The sequence below is a fragment of the Etheostoma spectabile genome, chromosome 11 (genome assembly GCF_008692095.1).
Source record: "Etheostoma spectabile isolate EspeVRDwgs_2016 chromosome 11, UIUC_Espe_1.0, whole genome shotgun sequence".
Lineage (NCBI taxonomy): Eukaryota > Metazoa > Chordata > Actinopteri > Perciformes > Percidae > Etheostoma > Etheostoma spectabile.
The window spans coordinates 7,644,529-7,661,585 of record NC_045743.1 but is presented as its reverse complement, the minus strand read 5'-3'; the positions used below and the strand labels follow the sequence as shown (position 1 = coordinate 7,661,585).

General features: G+C 38.8%; 2 protein-coding genes across 3 annotated transcripts; both read right to left on the bottom strand.

Moving 5' to 3' along the window:
• Positions 1–8,278: 8,278 nt before the first annotated feature.
• Positions 8,279–10,144, bottom strand: cldn10l2 (claudin 10-like 2). The gene is made up of 5 exons (XM_032529533.1): positions 9,766–10,144; positions 9,085–9,246; positions 8,904–8,991; positions 8,679–8,786; positions 8,279–8,589 (listed from the first exon to the last, which is right to left on the bottom strand). Exons 1-5 carry the CDS (start codon positions 9,995–9,997, stop codon positions 8,397–8,399), a joined length of 783 nt encoding a protein of 260 aa, XP_032385424.1. The 5' UTR covers positions 9,998–10,144; the 3' UTR covers positions 8,279–8,396.
• A 989-nt stretch (positions 10,145–11,133) lies between these two features.
• On the bottom strand, positions 11,134–13,179 carry LOC116697912 (claudin-10). Of its 2 annotated transcripts, XM_032529534.1 has the most exons (5): positions 12,669–13,179; positions 11,796–11,957; positions 11,630–11,711; positions 11,432–11,536; positions 11,134–11,310 (listed from the first exon to the last, which is right to left on the bottom strand). In XM_032529534.1, the coding sequence occupies exons 1-5, from the start codon at positions 12,886–12,888 to the stop codon at positions 11,154–11,156; spliced, it is 726 nt and encodes a 241-aa protein (XP_032385425.1). In that variant the 5' UTR covers positions 12,889–13,179; the 3' UTR covers positions 11,134–11,153. The 2 variants fall into 2 exon arrangements, with proteins under 2 accessions (XP_032385425.1, XP_032385426.1); XM_032529535.1 differs by lacking the exon at positions 11,796–11,957.
• Between the last annotated feature and the right edge of the window lie 3,878 nt (positions 13,180–17,057).

The window sequence follows — 17,057 nt, the reverse complement described above, 5'->3', positions numbered from 1 at the left end:
AATAGTCACAGTAAAAGATAATGGAACAGTGACTACATATAGTTTGTAGTAGTTCTTGGCATAGCAGGGCACTGCACGGCATTACAAGGCACAACAGGGCGTAGCAGGATGTAACAGGGCATCGCAGGATGTGTAGCAGGACAACGGTGACAGCTGCAACCATGATCTTTGAGCCTCCCTGATCCAAGGAATGCTGGGGGAAAGGAACATAAGGACTAACAAGCATTTCTCGAATATGGATGCACACAAATGGAAAGATAAAGGAGAGAGGAGCTCAGTGTGTCAAAGGAAGTCCCCCGGCAGTCTAAAACTATTACAGCATGACTAAGAGAGACAGGGTAAAGCGAGGAGCCTGGTCGGGTTGTACTGCCCTGCCTCAGTCTAGTTTTATATTATTGATTATATGGTAGATGAATCTGACGACTATGACGAGAAGCAGGTGGCTGCAATTCATCACTTCCTAACTATAAGCTTTATCAAAGAGAGTTTTAAGAAATGTGGTGATGGTGTCTGCCCCCCAAACCCAGACTGAAGCGGATTCCTAAGTAGAGGAGCCTGATAGCTGAAGGCTCTGGCTCCTATTCTACTTTTAGAGACTCTAGGAACCACAAGTAACTCTAAACGTAGTGCTCTAATGGGACAATAAGGCACTAAGAGCTCTTCAAGATAAGATTTAGAGCTTTGCAGGTCAGGAGAAGAATTTTAAATTCAATCCTGGATTTTACAGGAAGCCAGTGCAGATAAGCTAATACAGGAGAAACTTTTTTTAGTTCTTGTCAAAACACGAGCTGCGGCATTCTGGATCAGCTGGAGAGTCTTAAGGGACTTATTTGAGCATCCTGATAAGAATTACAGTGGTCCAGCCTGGAAGTAAATGCATGGACCATTTTTTCAGCATCATTTTGAGAAAGGATGTTCCTAATTTTGGCAATGTTACGAAGATGAAAAAAGGCTGTTCTTGAGGTTTGTTTTGAGGGGTTCAAGAATACCGATAAAAAAACTCCTAGATTTCGACGTGTTGAGAGGAGGAAATACCACCCAGTTTTTTTTATGTGGGTTTGCGTTTTTGTATTATTATATTATATATATATGAGTTGTTTTTTTCTTTTTCTTTTTTTGGAGTGGGCCCTTTTTGGATGAACTGAAACCTTCCCGAAAGTGGGAGACAGGCAGAGCGGGTGAACAGGAAATGACGAAAACACCGTGGGGGATCAGTTTTCAGAAAGGTTATAACCCACATAAGTTTGACGCATTTTTAGTTGTTTAATTATGAAGAGTCTTCAAAAGCTTCTGCGTGGTTGAAAAAATTAACAGACGTAATGGTCGTGTTTGAAGGATTTGTCTTTCGATTTTAAGGTTTCTCCCACCATGTCGTACAGAATGGACTTTAAATAGACAAAAGCTTTTAAAACCCCTTATTAAAAAACAATAAAAAGTTTATAAAAATGTCTCATTTTTGATTGATTTAACCATAGGAGAGGCCAGCCCTTTCCCAGATGTTGGGTCGCGGGTTTTTTTCATTGGGGAAAAAGAAAATCGTGCCTGGTCCAGAACTGCGGCCCCCCTTTGCCCCCGTGAGATTACTTTGCCGGGTGCGGGGACTCAGAGCAAGTCCTGACAATTTGGAACAAATCCAACCCCAACCCAACCCCCTCCCCCTAACCCAAACCCCTTACGCGTGCCCGACCTGATTACCTTTGCCCCTTCAATGCCATCGGGACGAAGGGGGGGATCTCGAGTAATTTCCCCCTCCAAACCCAAACCCTAACCCCCAAAACCCAAACCCAAAACCCAAAACCCAAACCCCCATAACCTACCTAACCCAAACCCCAAACCCCCATTCCTACCCCCCCAAACCCCCTAACCCTAACCTAACCCCCCTAACCCAAACCCCAAACCCAAAAAAAATGAAAAAAAAAGTCACAAAAGTAGGCCATTTTGGTGTCTAAGACTCCGCTTGAGGAGAGGATTACAAAGAACCAAGTTTGAGCTGGCTGCGACCTTCCTACAAGGACTTATGAACTTTCTTTTGTCAAATTTTGACAATTTTTCATATCTCGGAACCGTAAGTCGTAGAGACATGGGGACACTTCTGGCGTGCCAAGACCCCAAAAATTGGGGAGGCGGAGCTTGGTTTCTTTCCCTCTATCTCCTGTCGTTTTTTGTCTATTCAATTTTTTCCCCAAGACTTGGTTTTACCCCTATCCAAACCCTAACCCTAACCTAACCTAACCCTAACCCAACCCTAACCCCTAACCCTAACTCTAACCCCCTAACCTAACCTAACCCCCTACACCTAACCCTAACCTAACCCTAACCTAAACCCTAACCCTAACCCTAACCCTAACCCCTAACCCTAACCCCTACCCCTAACCCTAACCCAACCCCTAACCCTAACCCTACAACCCTAACCCTAACCCTAGCAAAATGAAAAAAAAAAAGTCACGAAAGTAGGCCATGTTGGTGTCTAAGACTCCGGCTTGAGAGTAGATAAAAGAACCAAGCTTGAGCTGGCTGCGACCTTCCTACAAGGACTTATGAACTTTCTTTTGTCAAATTTTTGACAATTTTTCATATCTCGAGAACCGTAAGCGTAGAGACATGCGGACACTTCTGGCGTGTCCAGAGACCCCCAAAATGGGGAGGCGGAGCTTGGTTTCATCCCTCTATCTCCTTTCGTTTTTTGTCTATTCAATTTTTTTCGTCAAGACGTGGTGTTTACCCCCTATCCTAACCCTAACCCTAACCCCCTAACCCTAACCCTAACCCCCTAACCCTAACCCAACCCTAACCCTACCCTAACCCCTAACCCAAACCCCCTAACCCTAACCCTAACCCTAACCCCTAACCCAACCCTAACCCCTAACCCTAACCCTAACCCCCTAACCCTAACCCTAGCCCCTAACCCTAACCCCTAACCCTAACCCTAACCCTAACCCTAACCCTACCCTAACCCTAACCCTAGACAAAATGAAAAAAAAAAAGTCACGAAAGTAGGCCATGTTGGGTGTCTAAGACTCCGGCTTGAGGAGAGGATTACAAAGAACCAAGCTTGAGCTGGCTGCGACCTTCCTACAAGGACTTATGAACTTTCTTTTTGTCAAATTTTGACAATTTTTTCATATCTCGAGAACCGTAAGTCGTAGAGACATGCGGACACTTCTGGCGTGTCCAGAGACCCCCAAAATGGGGAGGCGGAGCTTGGTTTCATCCCTCTATCTCCTTTCGTTTTTTGTCTATTCAATTTTTTTCGTCAAGACGTGGTGTTTACCCCTATCCTAACCCTAACCCTAACCCCCTAACCCTAACCCTAACCCCCTAACCCTAACCCTACCCTAACCCTAACCCTAACCCTAACCTAACCCCTAACCCTAACCCCTAACCCCTAACCCTAACCAAAACCCCTAACCCTAGCCCCCAACCCTACCCCAACCCAACCCCCCAAAACCCCCACCCTCCCTAAAAAAAATGAAAAAAAAAATCACAAAAATAGGCCATTTTGGGGTTCTGACTCCGGCTTGAGGAAGGTTACAAAACCAGCTTAGGCTGCGCCTTTCCAAAAGGGTTTTGAACTTTCTTTTTGTAAATTTTTGACAATTTTTTCAACCAAAACCGTAAGTGTAGACTGCGGCACTTCGGCGGTCCAGAACCCCCAAAAGGGGGGGGGGCCCTTGGTTTACCCCTCTATCTCCTTTCCGTTTTTTGTTATTCAATTTTTTTTTCGTAAACGTGGTGTTTCCCCCCTATCCACCCTACCCCCCCCAAACCCAACCCTAACCCCAACCCAAACCCTCCCCTTAACCCAAAACCCAACCCCCAAACCCCCTACCCAACCCCCTAACCCAATACCCCCACCCAACCTAACCCCTAACCCTACCCCTAACCCAACCCCCCTAACCCTCCCCCAAACCCAACCCAACCCTAACCCCAAACCCAAACCCCCAACCCCAAAAACAAAATAAAAAAAAAAAAGTCACGAAAAGTAGGCCTTTGGGGGGTGTCTAGACTCCGGTTGGGGGAAAGAGGTTAAAAAACCCCAAGTTGACTGCTGGACTTTCCAAAGGGACTATGAACTTTTCTTTTTGTCAAATTTGAAAATTTTTTAATATCTCGAGAACCGAAGTCGTTGGGGAGACTTTTGCGGACACTTTTTGGCGTGAAAGGGCCCCCCCAAAATGGGGGCGGAGCTTGGTTTCCCCCCCTTTTCTCCTTTCGTTTTTGTTATTCAATTTTTTTCTCAAGACTTGGGTGTTTACCCCTATCCAACCCTAACCCTACCCCTAACCCCCTAACCCTCCCCCCTAACCCTAACCAAACCCCAAACCCAACCTAACCCCTAACCCTAACCAAACCCCTAACCCTAACCCTAACCCCCTAACCCAAAAACCCCCTAACCTCCCCAACCCAAACCCACCCCAGAAGAAGACGTTATTGATGCTTAACAAAAAAGCAGAATTAATGTTTTATCGGGTGAGCTCTTTCCCTGTTTACATATTTTATTAAAACCATACCCCTTATCAAGTTTGTATGTGCAACTAATCTGAAAGTATGGTTTTTTAAAAATGTCAATAAATGTATTGAAGAGGTAGAAACTTTTTTTTTTTTCTAAAATTTTGTAAAGTAAAAGTAATAAAGTATTAAAATGGAAAGAAAAAAGTAAAGTGCAAGATTCAAAACTTTGTACGTACAGTGCTTGATTTTTAAAAACTTATTACTTTCCCCCCTGCCAAAAACACATTTTAATCCTGATGATTGGGGGGAAATTGGGGTAATTTCTATATCCTTTTAACATTTTTTTTATTGCAAATTTTCAAAATCTACAACTCAATCCACATGTTAGCATATTAAACATTCAAATTTTGGTTTTTTTTAATTTAAAAAAAAAAAAATTGAACTTTCTTAACCCTTTTCATCTGGGGATTAGACCATGTTTGGTTTTTTTTACAAGTTATTTTTTTTAAAAGGGGTGGGGCTACATTTTTTTTAAGTTGGCCATTGTTTATCCTGGGGAAACAATGTTTTTGAAATAGTTTTGACCACCATTTAAAAAAGAATCTGAAGGGTAGCATACATTCAACATTTAATCCAGTTTAATTTTCTTTTTTCTTTTTGAATATCTGTTTTATTCCTTACTATTAAACTTTTTTAGGCCAACAACCCAAAAATCATAAATTTTAAAAAAAGTTTTGGGGCACTTGAGAACCTTTTAAGCTAAATGTCTTTTGTAAATAAACCCATTCTAAAAACAATATTTTAAAAATCAAATATGGCTTAGATTTTAAAAAAATTTTGGGAAAAGACAGACACATATTCAGAAGGACAAAGACAAATATTTTCCCCTTTGGGAAAGGCCCCTTGATTTATAGCGGCATTTGGGGTGGTTTGTCCTAGAACTGCGCCCTTTTGCTGCTACTGGTGGTCCGGGTTTTTTGCTTCCACTATCTCTGTAACCAAAAAAGGAATTCCTTTTTTTTTTTTGGGGAAAACTCTTAGGATCAGGGAAAGTAGTTGGAATTTTTTTGTTGTGAGGTTCAGATTAAAAAGTTTTTCTTAATAAAATTTTAAAACAAAAAAAAATAAAAAAATAAAAAAGAAAAGAATACAAAGGGTGGAGATAACAAAATATCAGAGGGCATTTTTACCTTTAGTGGAACCCTTCCCCTTTTCCCCAAAAATACGTAAATAAAGGCCCCAAAAACAAATAAGGGGCCTCCCCCCGATAAAGACACCAACGCCTATTCAAATCTGCAATAAAAAAAATAATAGTAATTTAAAATTTTTCCCTTTATGAAATGTTGTTCATGAAAAAAAGAGAGTTGAGTGTTTTTATCCCTGTCATTTCTTTTACTTTTTAGGTAGGGGCCGAAAATTTTGCTCTAAATTTGTTTCCTAAAAGGAGAAAGGCCTAGAAACCCGAGTCCTGAAAAGGCCATATTTATTAAAGAGAATCAGTAGTTTTTTGCAAAGTGACTTCTTTTTAAAAAGTTTTATTTTTTTACCTCCAATAAGGTATTCATTCCCCCACAAAGGGGTTTGTTTTTTCATTCAAACTCCGATCCTCCAAACTTAGTACCCCTTTTTTCCCTAAAACCCAAACTGACCAAAGAAAGCCCAAAATAAGATGAATGGGAGGCCGGCCAGAATGTCCCTGTCCAAGAACAGCAACACAATGTTATACAAACATTGGGTTAACAAAGACGGCGGGTCTCCTTTTTATTCATCATCATGCCTTGTGCTAAAATACATTTTACTTACAATTCAGTGCAAGCAGTGATGGAATGTTCTTGCAGTCAATAACTCCAGTTGAATCAGATATACAATCCTTCCACAGGTTGGAGAAGTAGTGTGAAGTAGTCAATACTCGGCTGTCTATCTGAGACCATGTCCAGATATCTGTGGGCATTGTGGAACACACCAGGATCCATCCAGACACACAGGCAACAAAGCAGCCGATCTCCATGTACATCACCACAGTCCTGTAACTCATGCTTGCGTGGAAGTTGAGCCTCTAGACAGAGAAAGGCAAATCCAAGCAATGGCACAACAGCTTCTGAACACAAACTGCAGGGCACTTGTGTCGTGTGTTATGCCAAAAACACACACTTAAGCACACACAAGTTTGTATACATCACAAACCATTACGTTTTGCCGTGAATTGACACTCCACTGTTTTATGATGGTCAATTTGGTAATGTGTTGGTAATATTTACATGGAAACTACTTTGTACAAGCATGGTGTCAGTTTCATGTACCATATTGCTCTTACTACAGGGTCAAACTCTAAAAAGGTGAACAAGGCATTTGCACACACAAGAAACACTTGAATTGAAATATTTCTAAATTATGACGATTTTGTTACACATTGATGATGTTGACAGAAGAAAAATACACTCATAGGTATTTATGTAAATAGTTTGAACTGAAAATATGCTGGTGCAAAATGTCAAAGACTGTCAAGATGTAATACATTATATATTTTAAAACCCACAAACCCCTTTTTCACCTCCCATTTCTCTTCTCTCAGTGTTGTAAGGGAGATCTTAGCTTGTTAACGTGTTGCAATATATTGTAATCAGAGATGCGTCAATTTAGATACTGTAGGTGAACACACAGTTTCCCCAAGCTACTAAGTAGGTGTCTGTTAAAGGGTTTTAACGCTCATTTCCCCCAATTATGGTGTATTTCCTTCCAACAAGTGAAAATGCAAAACCATACAAACCCGGAAAGACAACTGCAATCATCAGTCTTCTGCATGCTTAGATGTATCCTTTAATCGTGCTAATAATCCCCATTTTTACTAAAAGTATTGTTTATTTGATTACATTTTTTTCCTGCACTTTTAATGAACTACAGTTTCTGTTTTTGTATCCTCATTACGTCATGCCATTCCATGTATGTAAACATTACATTCAAAGCTATTTTCCATGTTCAGAGTTTCTGTCCTTGCCGCATTAGCCAAGGTTTGATTCTGACCTGCACCCCTTTTTTGAATGTTATACCCATCTCTCTCCCCTTACATGTCTTCAGCTGTCCTATTAAATACAGACCCAAAATGCCCAGAAAAATAATCTACCAAAAAAAACCTTAAAAGTTTTTCCCTGGAACTAGTCAACTGCGGGAGAAACCGCCTGAGGCCCACTAAATGTCCTTTGTAGCTGTGCAAGTTTCAAGAACAAAGGCTAAACATTGACATATTTGGAGGTAAATAAGTTGTTCTTTCAAGACTTGCATTAGGCCATAGCATTAGTGGCAATGAACTTCAACTTGACTTTTTAAAAAAGGTAAGAAAAAAAGAGCTGAGCAACCAGTGCCAGCATCGAGGGAAAGTCTTTGCCATCAGAGACTCCAATAAAATCAGTGACACAGATCTTTTAAAGATTGGAATGGTGATGACTTTTCCATTAAATGTAGATATCTTTTAGTCTGTCGGCAAGGTGGTAGACACTAGCACCCACCTCAAATAAGTAAAAATAAAGGCCAAGATCTCCAGAAACATTCTGCTCATGCTGCAGAGAGGTCAATGAAGTTTGTAAGACCTGAAATGTATTAATGGTTGGATGAATAATTGGATCGACACAATAAGGTATAAAGTGTATTTCATCATATATCAAATAGATATTCCAGTGACAAAGTTAATGAGAAAATGCAAGACATGTAGACATGTATTTTATGACCTGTTTTACCAACAAACAAATAAACATGACAAGAGCATGGAAACCACAACAACAAAAACAAATTATAATTGTACATGGTGCACTGAAGCAGTGAAGGTTTTTTTCATCCTATCTACAGTATATGCCAATTAATAGTTAATCAGACTTGGAGCTACTTTATCAAATTGTATTTGTCAGTTTTTGTTAAAACAAAACTACATGTGAAAAAAAGAGTTTAAGTTACTACACAAATGCATCTCTTTCTGAAATTTTTGTGGGTCTTGTCTGAGAGAGTTTTGAGATTTTGGAGCTGGTGGATGGCCCTGAGCCCATATAAGATCCATTCTGCCTGGATTTGTAGTATCCGGTGTACAGGGTTCTTTCTCTGGAGCGGGGGGCCATGTACTCTCCTCCTCCATAGGCATAATCCACTTTACTGTAATATCAAAACATTGTTGAAGTTAATAATGTGGTATGAACTCAACAGTCACTGGAAAAAGGCTAAAGAAAGATAAATTTAAATACCTTTCAGGGCAAAGTACTCGGTAGACTGTAACAGCGTATACCACAGCCCCTAAAAGGATAAACAAACATCCCACCAATCCTAGAAATATGGGAATTCCTAGGTCAAACCTGGATTAAGATGAATGTAAGAAAAAAGTAATGTTACATTGTACATACTGTAAATATTCTACATCACATTTTGTTAATATTTTACTATTAACAACATGGTAATGTAAATTAGTGTACTTCATGTCTCCGGACGCAATGTTGGCAGCATAGGGTTTTCTGGCAATCCTGTTGATGTATAAGCAGTAGGCAGAAACATCTGACACACCTGCATGCAGAGGTTTTGTTGATATTAAGAAATGATGAGGGCAAAACACTTCTGTCATTTACAGAGACAAACATGTGCATGTTTTGTACTCACCTCCAACAATATGAAACACTGCTCCGGCAAAAAGCAGTTTGTCCTTGGTATTATCAGCTCCACCAATATAAGTGCACTCCATCCCAACAAAGCAAAGTACTACAGCAATTAGTCCAACAACTAACCCGCACATCAGCAATCCTTGTACTCCGTGTATAAAAGCTGGGAGAAACAAAAAGAAAAAGTTACATTTTTAAAACAGCGTTCAATTCCAAAACCAAAAAAAAAGAAGCTGATTTGCGTTTTAAAAAAAACTCTTGGGAGAACATCAAAAGCTCTTTATATTCACTACAGTTAGTAGACACATAGAGAAGAACCATGAAGCCAGTTGCCTGACCCAGTGATGTTAATATGCATACAGTAGCAATAACTAAAGTTTCGACAAAATTAGCAACCAAACCTACTGGTCGTACCAGACCAATAAAGAGACAGTGGCAAAATAACAAAGTGGGATTTTATTGTTTATGTATTCAACTTTTCATTTCTAAGTCAAGAAGTATGCTATTTCTTTTTTCAAAGGTCACACAGTCTGACATAGCACTTGTGTAAACTCAGTGCCACTGTGAACACTTGTTGAATTACTGGTCTGCAAATTGGTCTATTCATTCAAAGTAAAAGACTGGTAATTGGAAACATTGGAAACATTACTACTGAGGCATATGCAAAATGTGAAGCACTTACGTGTGAAATCCCAGAGCACAGGGAAGTCTCTACAGGTCATGACAGACGTGGAATCTGTGTAACAATCCTTCCACAGGCTGGAAGAATACCAGGCCACTTTGATGACAAATGAGCCTCCTTGTCCTCCTATTGGAGATATCTTCCAAAAGTTCATTCCAATGGTGCACAGCACAAACAGCCATCCCAGTGATGAAAGTAAGAAGCCAAATATTTGGATGAGACGTTTCCTCATTTCTGAAATCACTAAATTAAACCAGGTAGTGTCCACTCGGTTGGGTAGAAGCACACACACATTACAAGTCTACTCGGTGGTAAACAGGATCATGAGTTCTTTCCTGTGTCAGAACAGAATGACATTGTGCATGTGCCATATGTCATTAGTGTTGATGAGGGCTATGTATAATTGTGTGAGATGTTTACTGTAAACTTTCTGGAGTGTGCCACCCACTTGAAAGCATTCAAACCAATGCTAGCTACTTTTTCAACTGCACATCTTTTTGCAGCCCCTGGCATTTAGCATTAATACATTTAATATGCATTTACATTGTAAAAGCCCACGCTTGTGGGCCAGATAATATAAGGATAAAATGGTTTACTGACACTAATCTTCTTGAAGAACAAAGCACAACGTGCAAAACTGCTGCCCTGTTCAGACCTGCAGCAATCACTGACGAGCAGATGTGACAAACAAAAAACACTTTATATTCAGCTGGAACCATTTTTAACCATTATTTATTTCTACTCATACCATACACTCTTAAACTAAAAAACAGAGCCTTCTTATCATTTACCACACATGTCAATCAGACAATGATAAGATGCAGTCCTTTCTAATCTTCTTGAAATTGCTTACTACAAAGTCATAATTACTGGTTATGCCACGGAAAACAAGAGATTCTATTTATGAAATTTTGAAATATTGTCATCAAAGATTAACAACATGTACCGGTTGCTTACAGTTAAAGATTCAATCAACAAAGGAAATGTCTTACAAAATATTACACACTTAATTGCCACTTACATAAAAAAAGGGAAATTATGGAAAAATTGGATCAGAAGAGCCCAGTTTGGACATGTTTTTAATAGAGCTTTTTAATCATAATACATAATAATTCAGTGCACAGTAATATGTAGAAATGCCAAATACAGAAGTTGTCTGCAAATAAAAGTCCCCAGTAATTAGAGAGTAAATTGCATTACACAACTTTAAATTCAAACCCCAGGAAAAAAAAAAATTAAAGTATTCCAAATTTAATTCTTGGTGAGCCACAGATTAATATCAGGATATTCTGCTGCTGTTAGACAGAACCACCAACTTTCATACAGTGTGCTGTAACTTTTAAGACTCACCAGTGTCGTTGGCTAAACATGTTTTATATTTACATACCTCACACATACACATTCTTATCAAAGTGCTGAATCCTGGAGGAGTTGCTGCAGTCAGGAGGCGGCCTCTGGTTCACGGACTGTGCCCGCCCTCTTGGGTGGGAGGAGATATGAGAACGTGAGACAGCACCTTTGTAGACATAGTTTGCTCGACTATGGCTGTAAAGAAACAGAACACAGTCTCATCTTCATTAATCAAACAGATATATGGCTCAACATAATTGATTCATCCATGTATCCTCTGTATAATGTAAACCTAGTATATGTTACTCAAACCAACCTTGTGTTAAAAGATCCTGTTATGGAGAAGCAGAAGATGCTGCCTCCGAGGATACAGAGGATTGAACCTGCCCAGCCAATAAAAAGCGCAGCTCCCAGTTCATACCTACAGACAAACCCAATAGCCTATTTAATGATATTTTTCTTAATTGGTTGAGGTTGCATTCAAACACTGGCTGTACAGTCAGATGGTTCTCACTTCTGGTCATAAAACATTGGGTCAAAAAACTCTGTTGTTATCCGGTGTGCATAGAGGGAGCACGCTGAAAGTGAGCAGAGGCCTGAGAAGAACAAGAAAAACAGGGAATTGTATTAGACCACACAGATATTTACAGATATCATCCAGGCAATTTCACTATACTTACCACTTAGAAGGAAAATTACACCTGCCAAGCAGGCAATACTAGCTTTTTTGTTGTCAGTTCCTCCAAGTTTGGTGCATTTCATTCCAACAAGGGCAAATATAGAAGCAAAAAAACCCAGACAGACGGCTGCAATCATCAATCCCCTGCATGCTTGGATGTAGCCTGCAAACAGATAGAAGTCAACTTACAGTATTTGAAATCAAAAGAGTGTTACTTTGAGGGCTCCATTCTATGGTTTTGCATTCCCTGTACTCACATCTGCACATTGCAAGGTCATTGGGCAAGGGACTAACTTGCACATTAAGCAACAAATACAATTTGTCATGAATTTCCCTAATTGTTTTCAGCCACTTTGTGGTAATGCGGAGCGTGACTTAGTATGAAACGTCCTATTCAGATGTGATTTCGAGGCAAATATTACCTTGGAAGTTAACCTGTGAAACTAGTCAGCCATGGGAGAAACCGCCCGAGGTTCCCAGTAAATTTCCTTTATAGCTTTCAAGCTCAGAGAAGAAAGGCTAAACATTGACATATTTGGAGGTAAATGAGTTGGTTCTTTAAGACTTAGGCGTTAGGATTTCTATTAATCCTAAATATCATCTTGAATTTTCTAAAAAAAAATAATTGAAAAGAAAAATTAGACAGAGAAAGAGCTAAGGTGGAGCACTTATATGGCAATTGGTAACTGAGAATGAACACACTAGAAAAATTAGAAAATTAGACTCGAAAAACATTAGAAAAATTACAACAAGCATTTGAGGCATTAACATACACTCTTTAACGGAAAAAACACACAGAAAACCCCATGAATCCAACATGATTGACCAAAAAAGAAAAACCTAGCATTCAATGAGAAGGGAATAACAAGCTGACCATTCAGTGCCAGCAACGAGGGAAAGTCTTTGCAGTTAGAGACTCCAGTTGAATCGATGACGCAGGTCTTCCAAAGGTTGGAATAGAATGTAGCTGTGGTGATTACTGATCCATCATTTGAAGATACCTCCCAATATTCCATCGGCAAGGTGGAAGACACCAGCACCCATCCCGAAGTGCTTAGTAAAAAGGCCAAGATCTCCTGAGACATGCTGCTCATTCTGCAAAGAGGACTCCTCCACACTGTGTGACGGGCAAATACGTTTGTGAGACCTGGAATTGATAATGATTCCCTTGCTAGTAAGGCTTGTTGAAAATGTAGCTATGTTCTGCACTGTCCTAAGTTCAATGGATAGGCTGTGATTGATAGTTAATGTGTTCTGGATTGGTTTATTTTGAAGGGAGGAGTTTGTCCCTAAATATCAACAAGGGGCCAATGGTCTATTATTGCTCCTTCCAACCCCTCATCTAGTACACGTCACTGTGACTCACTGTCATAGATCATGGGGATTGAAAGTTTCGGTTGTAGTATCATGATGACATCAGTAACGTAGTTTAAAATAAAAAGAAATGTAGGCTTGCAAAATGAATTCTTTGCTATGTGTGGACATATTTTGAGTGGGCCTATCACTGTGACTGGCATGCAGTCCAATACTCAAAAGTATTGATTTACTCAAAAATAAAAGTATTGATACTATTACGGAAAAATACTTTGTTAAAAACAGAATGTTTACAGTAAAATGTTTACTGAAGTAAAAGTAAATGCACATAGGCATCAAACACATAGTATTCTTTTTGAGGTGTGTTACATATTTAATGTATTAACTTGTAAAATGTTGTCAGTGGTCAAACCATTCCTACTTCACGGTAGGGTTAAACTAACAATGCTTCATACATTATTTAATGGATGTACAGCATTAGCCAATGACAAATTGTAAGGGGTACCTGTTAATTTGTCCATTCACACCATAAACTATGTGTAAGGGGAACCAGCACCTTTCTGACAGCCTCAACAAAAACAACATTGAGCTTCACAAAAGTCTCTTTTATTCTACATGTCTCATTATTTTTTCTCACTGCCTTTACACAGAACATTTAAATCACATCTTTGGATTTATTTATGAGTTAAAAAGCAGCCTTGAGAAACCACATACGCATTTAAGAGAGGAAAGTGCAGTGAATATGTCACCTTCTACCTTTCACCTTGCACTAACAAGAGTGCAGTAACTTCCTCAAAGACCTAAAATAGCAGGATTTAGATAACTTATTAACAGCTTGTCACTTTGATCTAACAGCATGGGACGGAAAAAAAGTGCTATTACATTGCAGAGAAATGTGTTGATACACTTAGAAAAGGACAACTAAAAATATAAGTGAGACATATAAAAAGCAAACAACAATAAGGGAAAAATCACCCATATAAATATTTCATGAAGCTTTCATAATTTGAAATAGAGCCCCATCTGGTGGACATAACTACTACTGTTACTGCAAACACACTTGCCACCAACAGATGGAGCTGGGAATCTCAAACCACTCTACAATTGTTCTAAAAAGAAAATTGTTTATACAGTATATAACTACATGTTCCTGGATTGTGTACGTTTATAAAAAAAATTAAATGAATTGGATTACATCTTCCCGTTCTGTTATAAAGACTATGGTAAGCTGAAATATGTTTAGCAAATGAAAAAAATGACTAGAAGACGAAACAAAATAACAAGAGTTAATGGAAGACACAATTTATTTCTACCAGACAACTAGCCATGTATATAGTAACTTGTCAACACATAATACACATTGATAAAAGAGTAACACTGGACAACATTGTGCATATCCAATAATCTCTAATTTTGGACAATAACAGCAAAACTCCTTCAATATCAAGTGATTAATGCAATACAATACATAAAAAATGGGTTAATTGGTTGACAAAATCTTAAGGCTTTGAATTGAATGGTTTCTGATTTTTGGTGTTTCATTTCTGCTATAAATCTGAAACTAATATTAAGGTAACAAGTCATTTGTGATTATAGCAGCAATGATCATAGTAAAGTATTATCTGCAACATTTCATTATGGAAACAGGTATAACTTAAAGGTGCCCTGCCACATAAAGCTGTTTTTACTTGCGTTTTTTTAAATATGTTAGGTCCATATGTGTTTGTGTTATGTCGTGAATGTGATGTGTAAATGAATGTGAAAATGAACTGCTACCTCCTCTGTCAGCTCTGGCCGCTGAAAAAAAATAAGCGGAGTAATCGGGCCAATTGAAAAAGCTAGTCAGTCTGACGTCATGTTGCCTGAGCTCATTGCTATTTGAGCTTGCCCAGTTGCGCTGGGTAAAGGATGCTGACAGCCAGGCTCTCATTGGATAGCTGTTAGCCAATCAGAGTCAAGCAGCTTAGCTCGTTGAATATTAATGAGAACTGCACAAATCGAGCTGAGTCTTCCTGCAGGCTTCCATACCGTGCTAGAATAGCTTAGAACATGGTAACCAAGGCATTTTTCCACAAAATGTGTCCATGGTAGAACTTCAAACATCAGGCCTACCTCAAAGTAATGAAATATGGGTGGCAGGGAACCTTTAAGAGTTTTTATTTGAAAAGAAAAATAGATGAAAAGTAAGACAATCTGAAATTCAAGACGAAAATGTGGGTCAATTTTGAAACAAAGATAATCTGACTCTTTCACTGACAAATTGACAGCACACTGTCAGACTGTATCCTCTACCAGAGATACTTAACGACAAACCTAAAATAAAGATTTCTTTGCAAAACAAATCATTGAAAAATTACATCTTTCATGACATTTTACTTCCCAATAACCTTCAATAGCAATTCCAATGACAACTTAATTGCATGAGTGGTAATGGCCCTCTAGGAACAACTGTCTGAGTATCTACTCAACATTAAACCCAATGCAAAAATGTGCACTGAATGTTTTGTTTCGGTTTTGATAGAGGTTTGACAACATCTTAAAAGTTATTGATTCACCGCAGAAAGCTGTGGTGAAGAATATTTAGGTTACACTGTATTACACGTTAGAAATATTTCATAAAGCACATCCACAGTATCTACATACAATACCATGCTGGTCTTAGGTCTTCACAAACTAGATGTGTTTCCAACTACGAGAGACAAATGCAATATGCAGCAGTGTAAGAACAGACGGATATTGTTATGTGGTCACTGTGAAACTCAGATCCTTTTAGCTAACCTTCCAGCTGAAGGATAGAACTCCAAGGGCATTACCAGCCCAGTTGTTCCACAGACCCTGGAACGTAGTGGCTGACATGACCAGGGGTGCCCGGCTGGTGGCCCTCCATTCATTGGACACTGTGGCACCAATAGTGGCACCCGGCCCTGCCAGGCCGCTGAGAAAGATTCTGCAAGCATGACTATTTTGAGTTTTAAGATACTGTCTTTTAGCAGATTCAAGAAAATGAGAAATAATAACAAGACCCAAGGCGGGCAAATTCCACTGTGGACACATATCTGTAAAAATTCTATTTACAGTAATATCCACCTGCATATTATATTCAATACATATCCAGCTTTAAATCTTGCTCACAATACTTGTTATCTATATATTATATTCATAGGACAAACATATCTGTAAAATTCTGTTTCTAATAGCATTTATTTCTATAATTATTCAGTACATATCCATGTCCTGCACTTATGAAACCATTGTGTATCCTGCACCTACTGCTGTTGCACTTCTGGTTAAACCTAAACTGCATTTCGTTGCCTTGTACCTGTACCTGTGTAATGACAGTAAAGATGAATCTAATCTAATCTAATCTAACGTTTCACAAATTTTACAAATTTGGCAACAGTATTCAAAATGCACGTTTGGGTCTATACAAACAAGTTCAAGTACCATATTAACATAAACTAATAAATACAGAGTACTCAGTAAATCTCAAAATAAGAAGAATGACAAAGTGACAATGTCCAGTTACTGGTCCATCTAGGACACATCATCAGCAACTGAATGACTGTCAGCTCGTGTGTGAACACATATGTTGCTTTTTAACATTCACACTTGTAAGAGAGTTTGAAGAGTATAACAATTTTCATCTAAAACTACAAAAGAGAAGGCAGCATCAGAACTTCATCAGCTGTAATGTGAACCACAATAAGTTACATAGGAAATCATTAGGAAAACTAAGACCTTGTCAGAAAGATTACAAATCTTGCAATAGTTGACTTGTTAGTATTATTTTTAAATATTAAAGAAATATTTCTTTTCTGTTACAGAATGGGAAAACCAAACCAAAAAAATGTGTTTGCGTAACACAGAAGATGTTCAAACGTGTTAGGGCTGGATTTGGAGTATGTGGAATCTTTTTAGAATAAATATGCATGAACATTTTTTACAATAT

Bases quoted from the DNA above. Each gene is read 5' to 3' on its own strand.
- LOC116697912 (XM_032529534.1), bottom strand. From the start codon at position 12,888: ATGAGCAGCATGTCTCAGGAGATCTTGGCCTTTTTACTAAGCACTTCG. The intron at 11,958-12,668 runs GTCAGCTTGTTA...ATCTGTTTGCAG, and splicing joins CTCGTTGCTGGCACTGAATG to GCTACATCCAAGCATGCAGG. The intron at 11,537-11,629 runs GTGAGAACCATC...GTTTGTCTGTAG, and splicing joins CCAATGTTTTATGACCAGAA to GTATGAACTGGGAGCTGCGC.
- cldn10l2 (XM_032529533.1), bottom strand. From the start codon at position 9,997: ATGAGGAAACGTCTCATCCAAATATTTGGCTTCTTACTTTCATCACTG. The intron at 8,992-9,084 runs GTGAGTACAAAA...CTCTGCATGCAG, and splicing joins AGTGTTTCATATTGTTGGAG to GTGTGTCAGATGTTTCTGCC. The intron at 8,590-8,678 runs GTATTTAAATTT...TTGATATTACAG, and splicing joins CGAGTACTTTGCCCTGAAAG to TAAAGTGGATTATGCCTATG.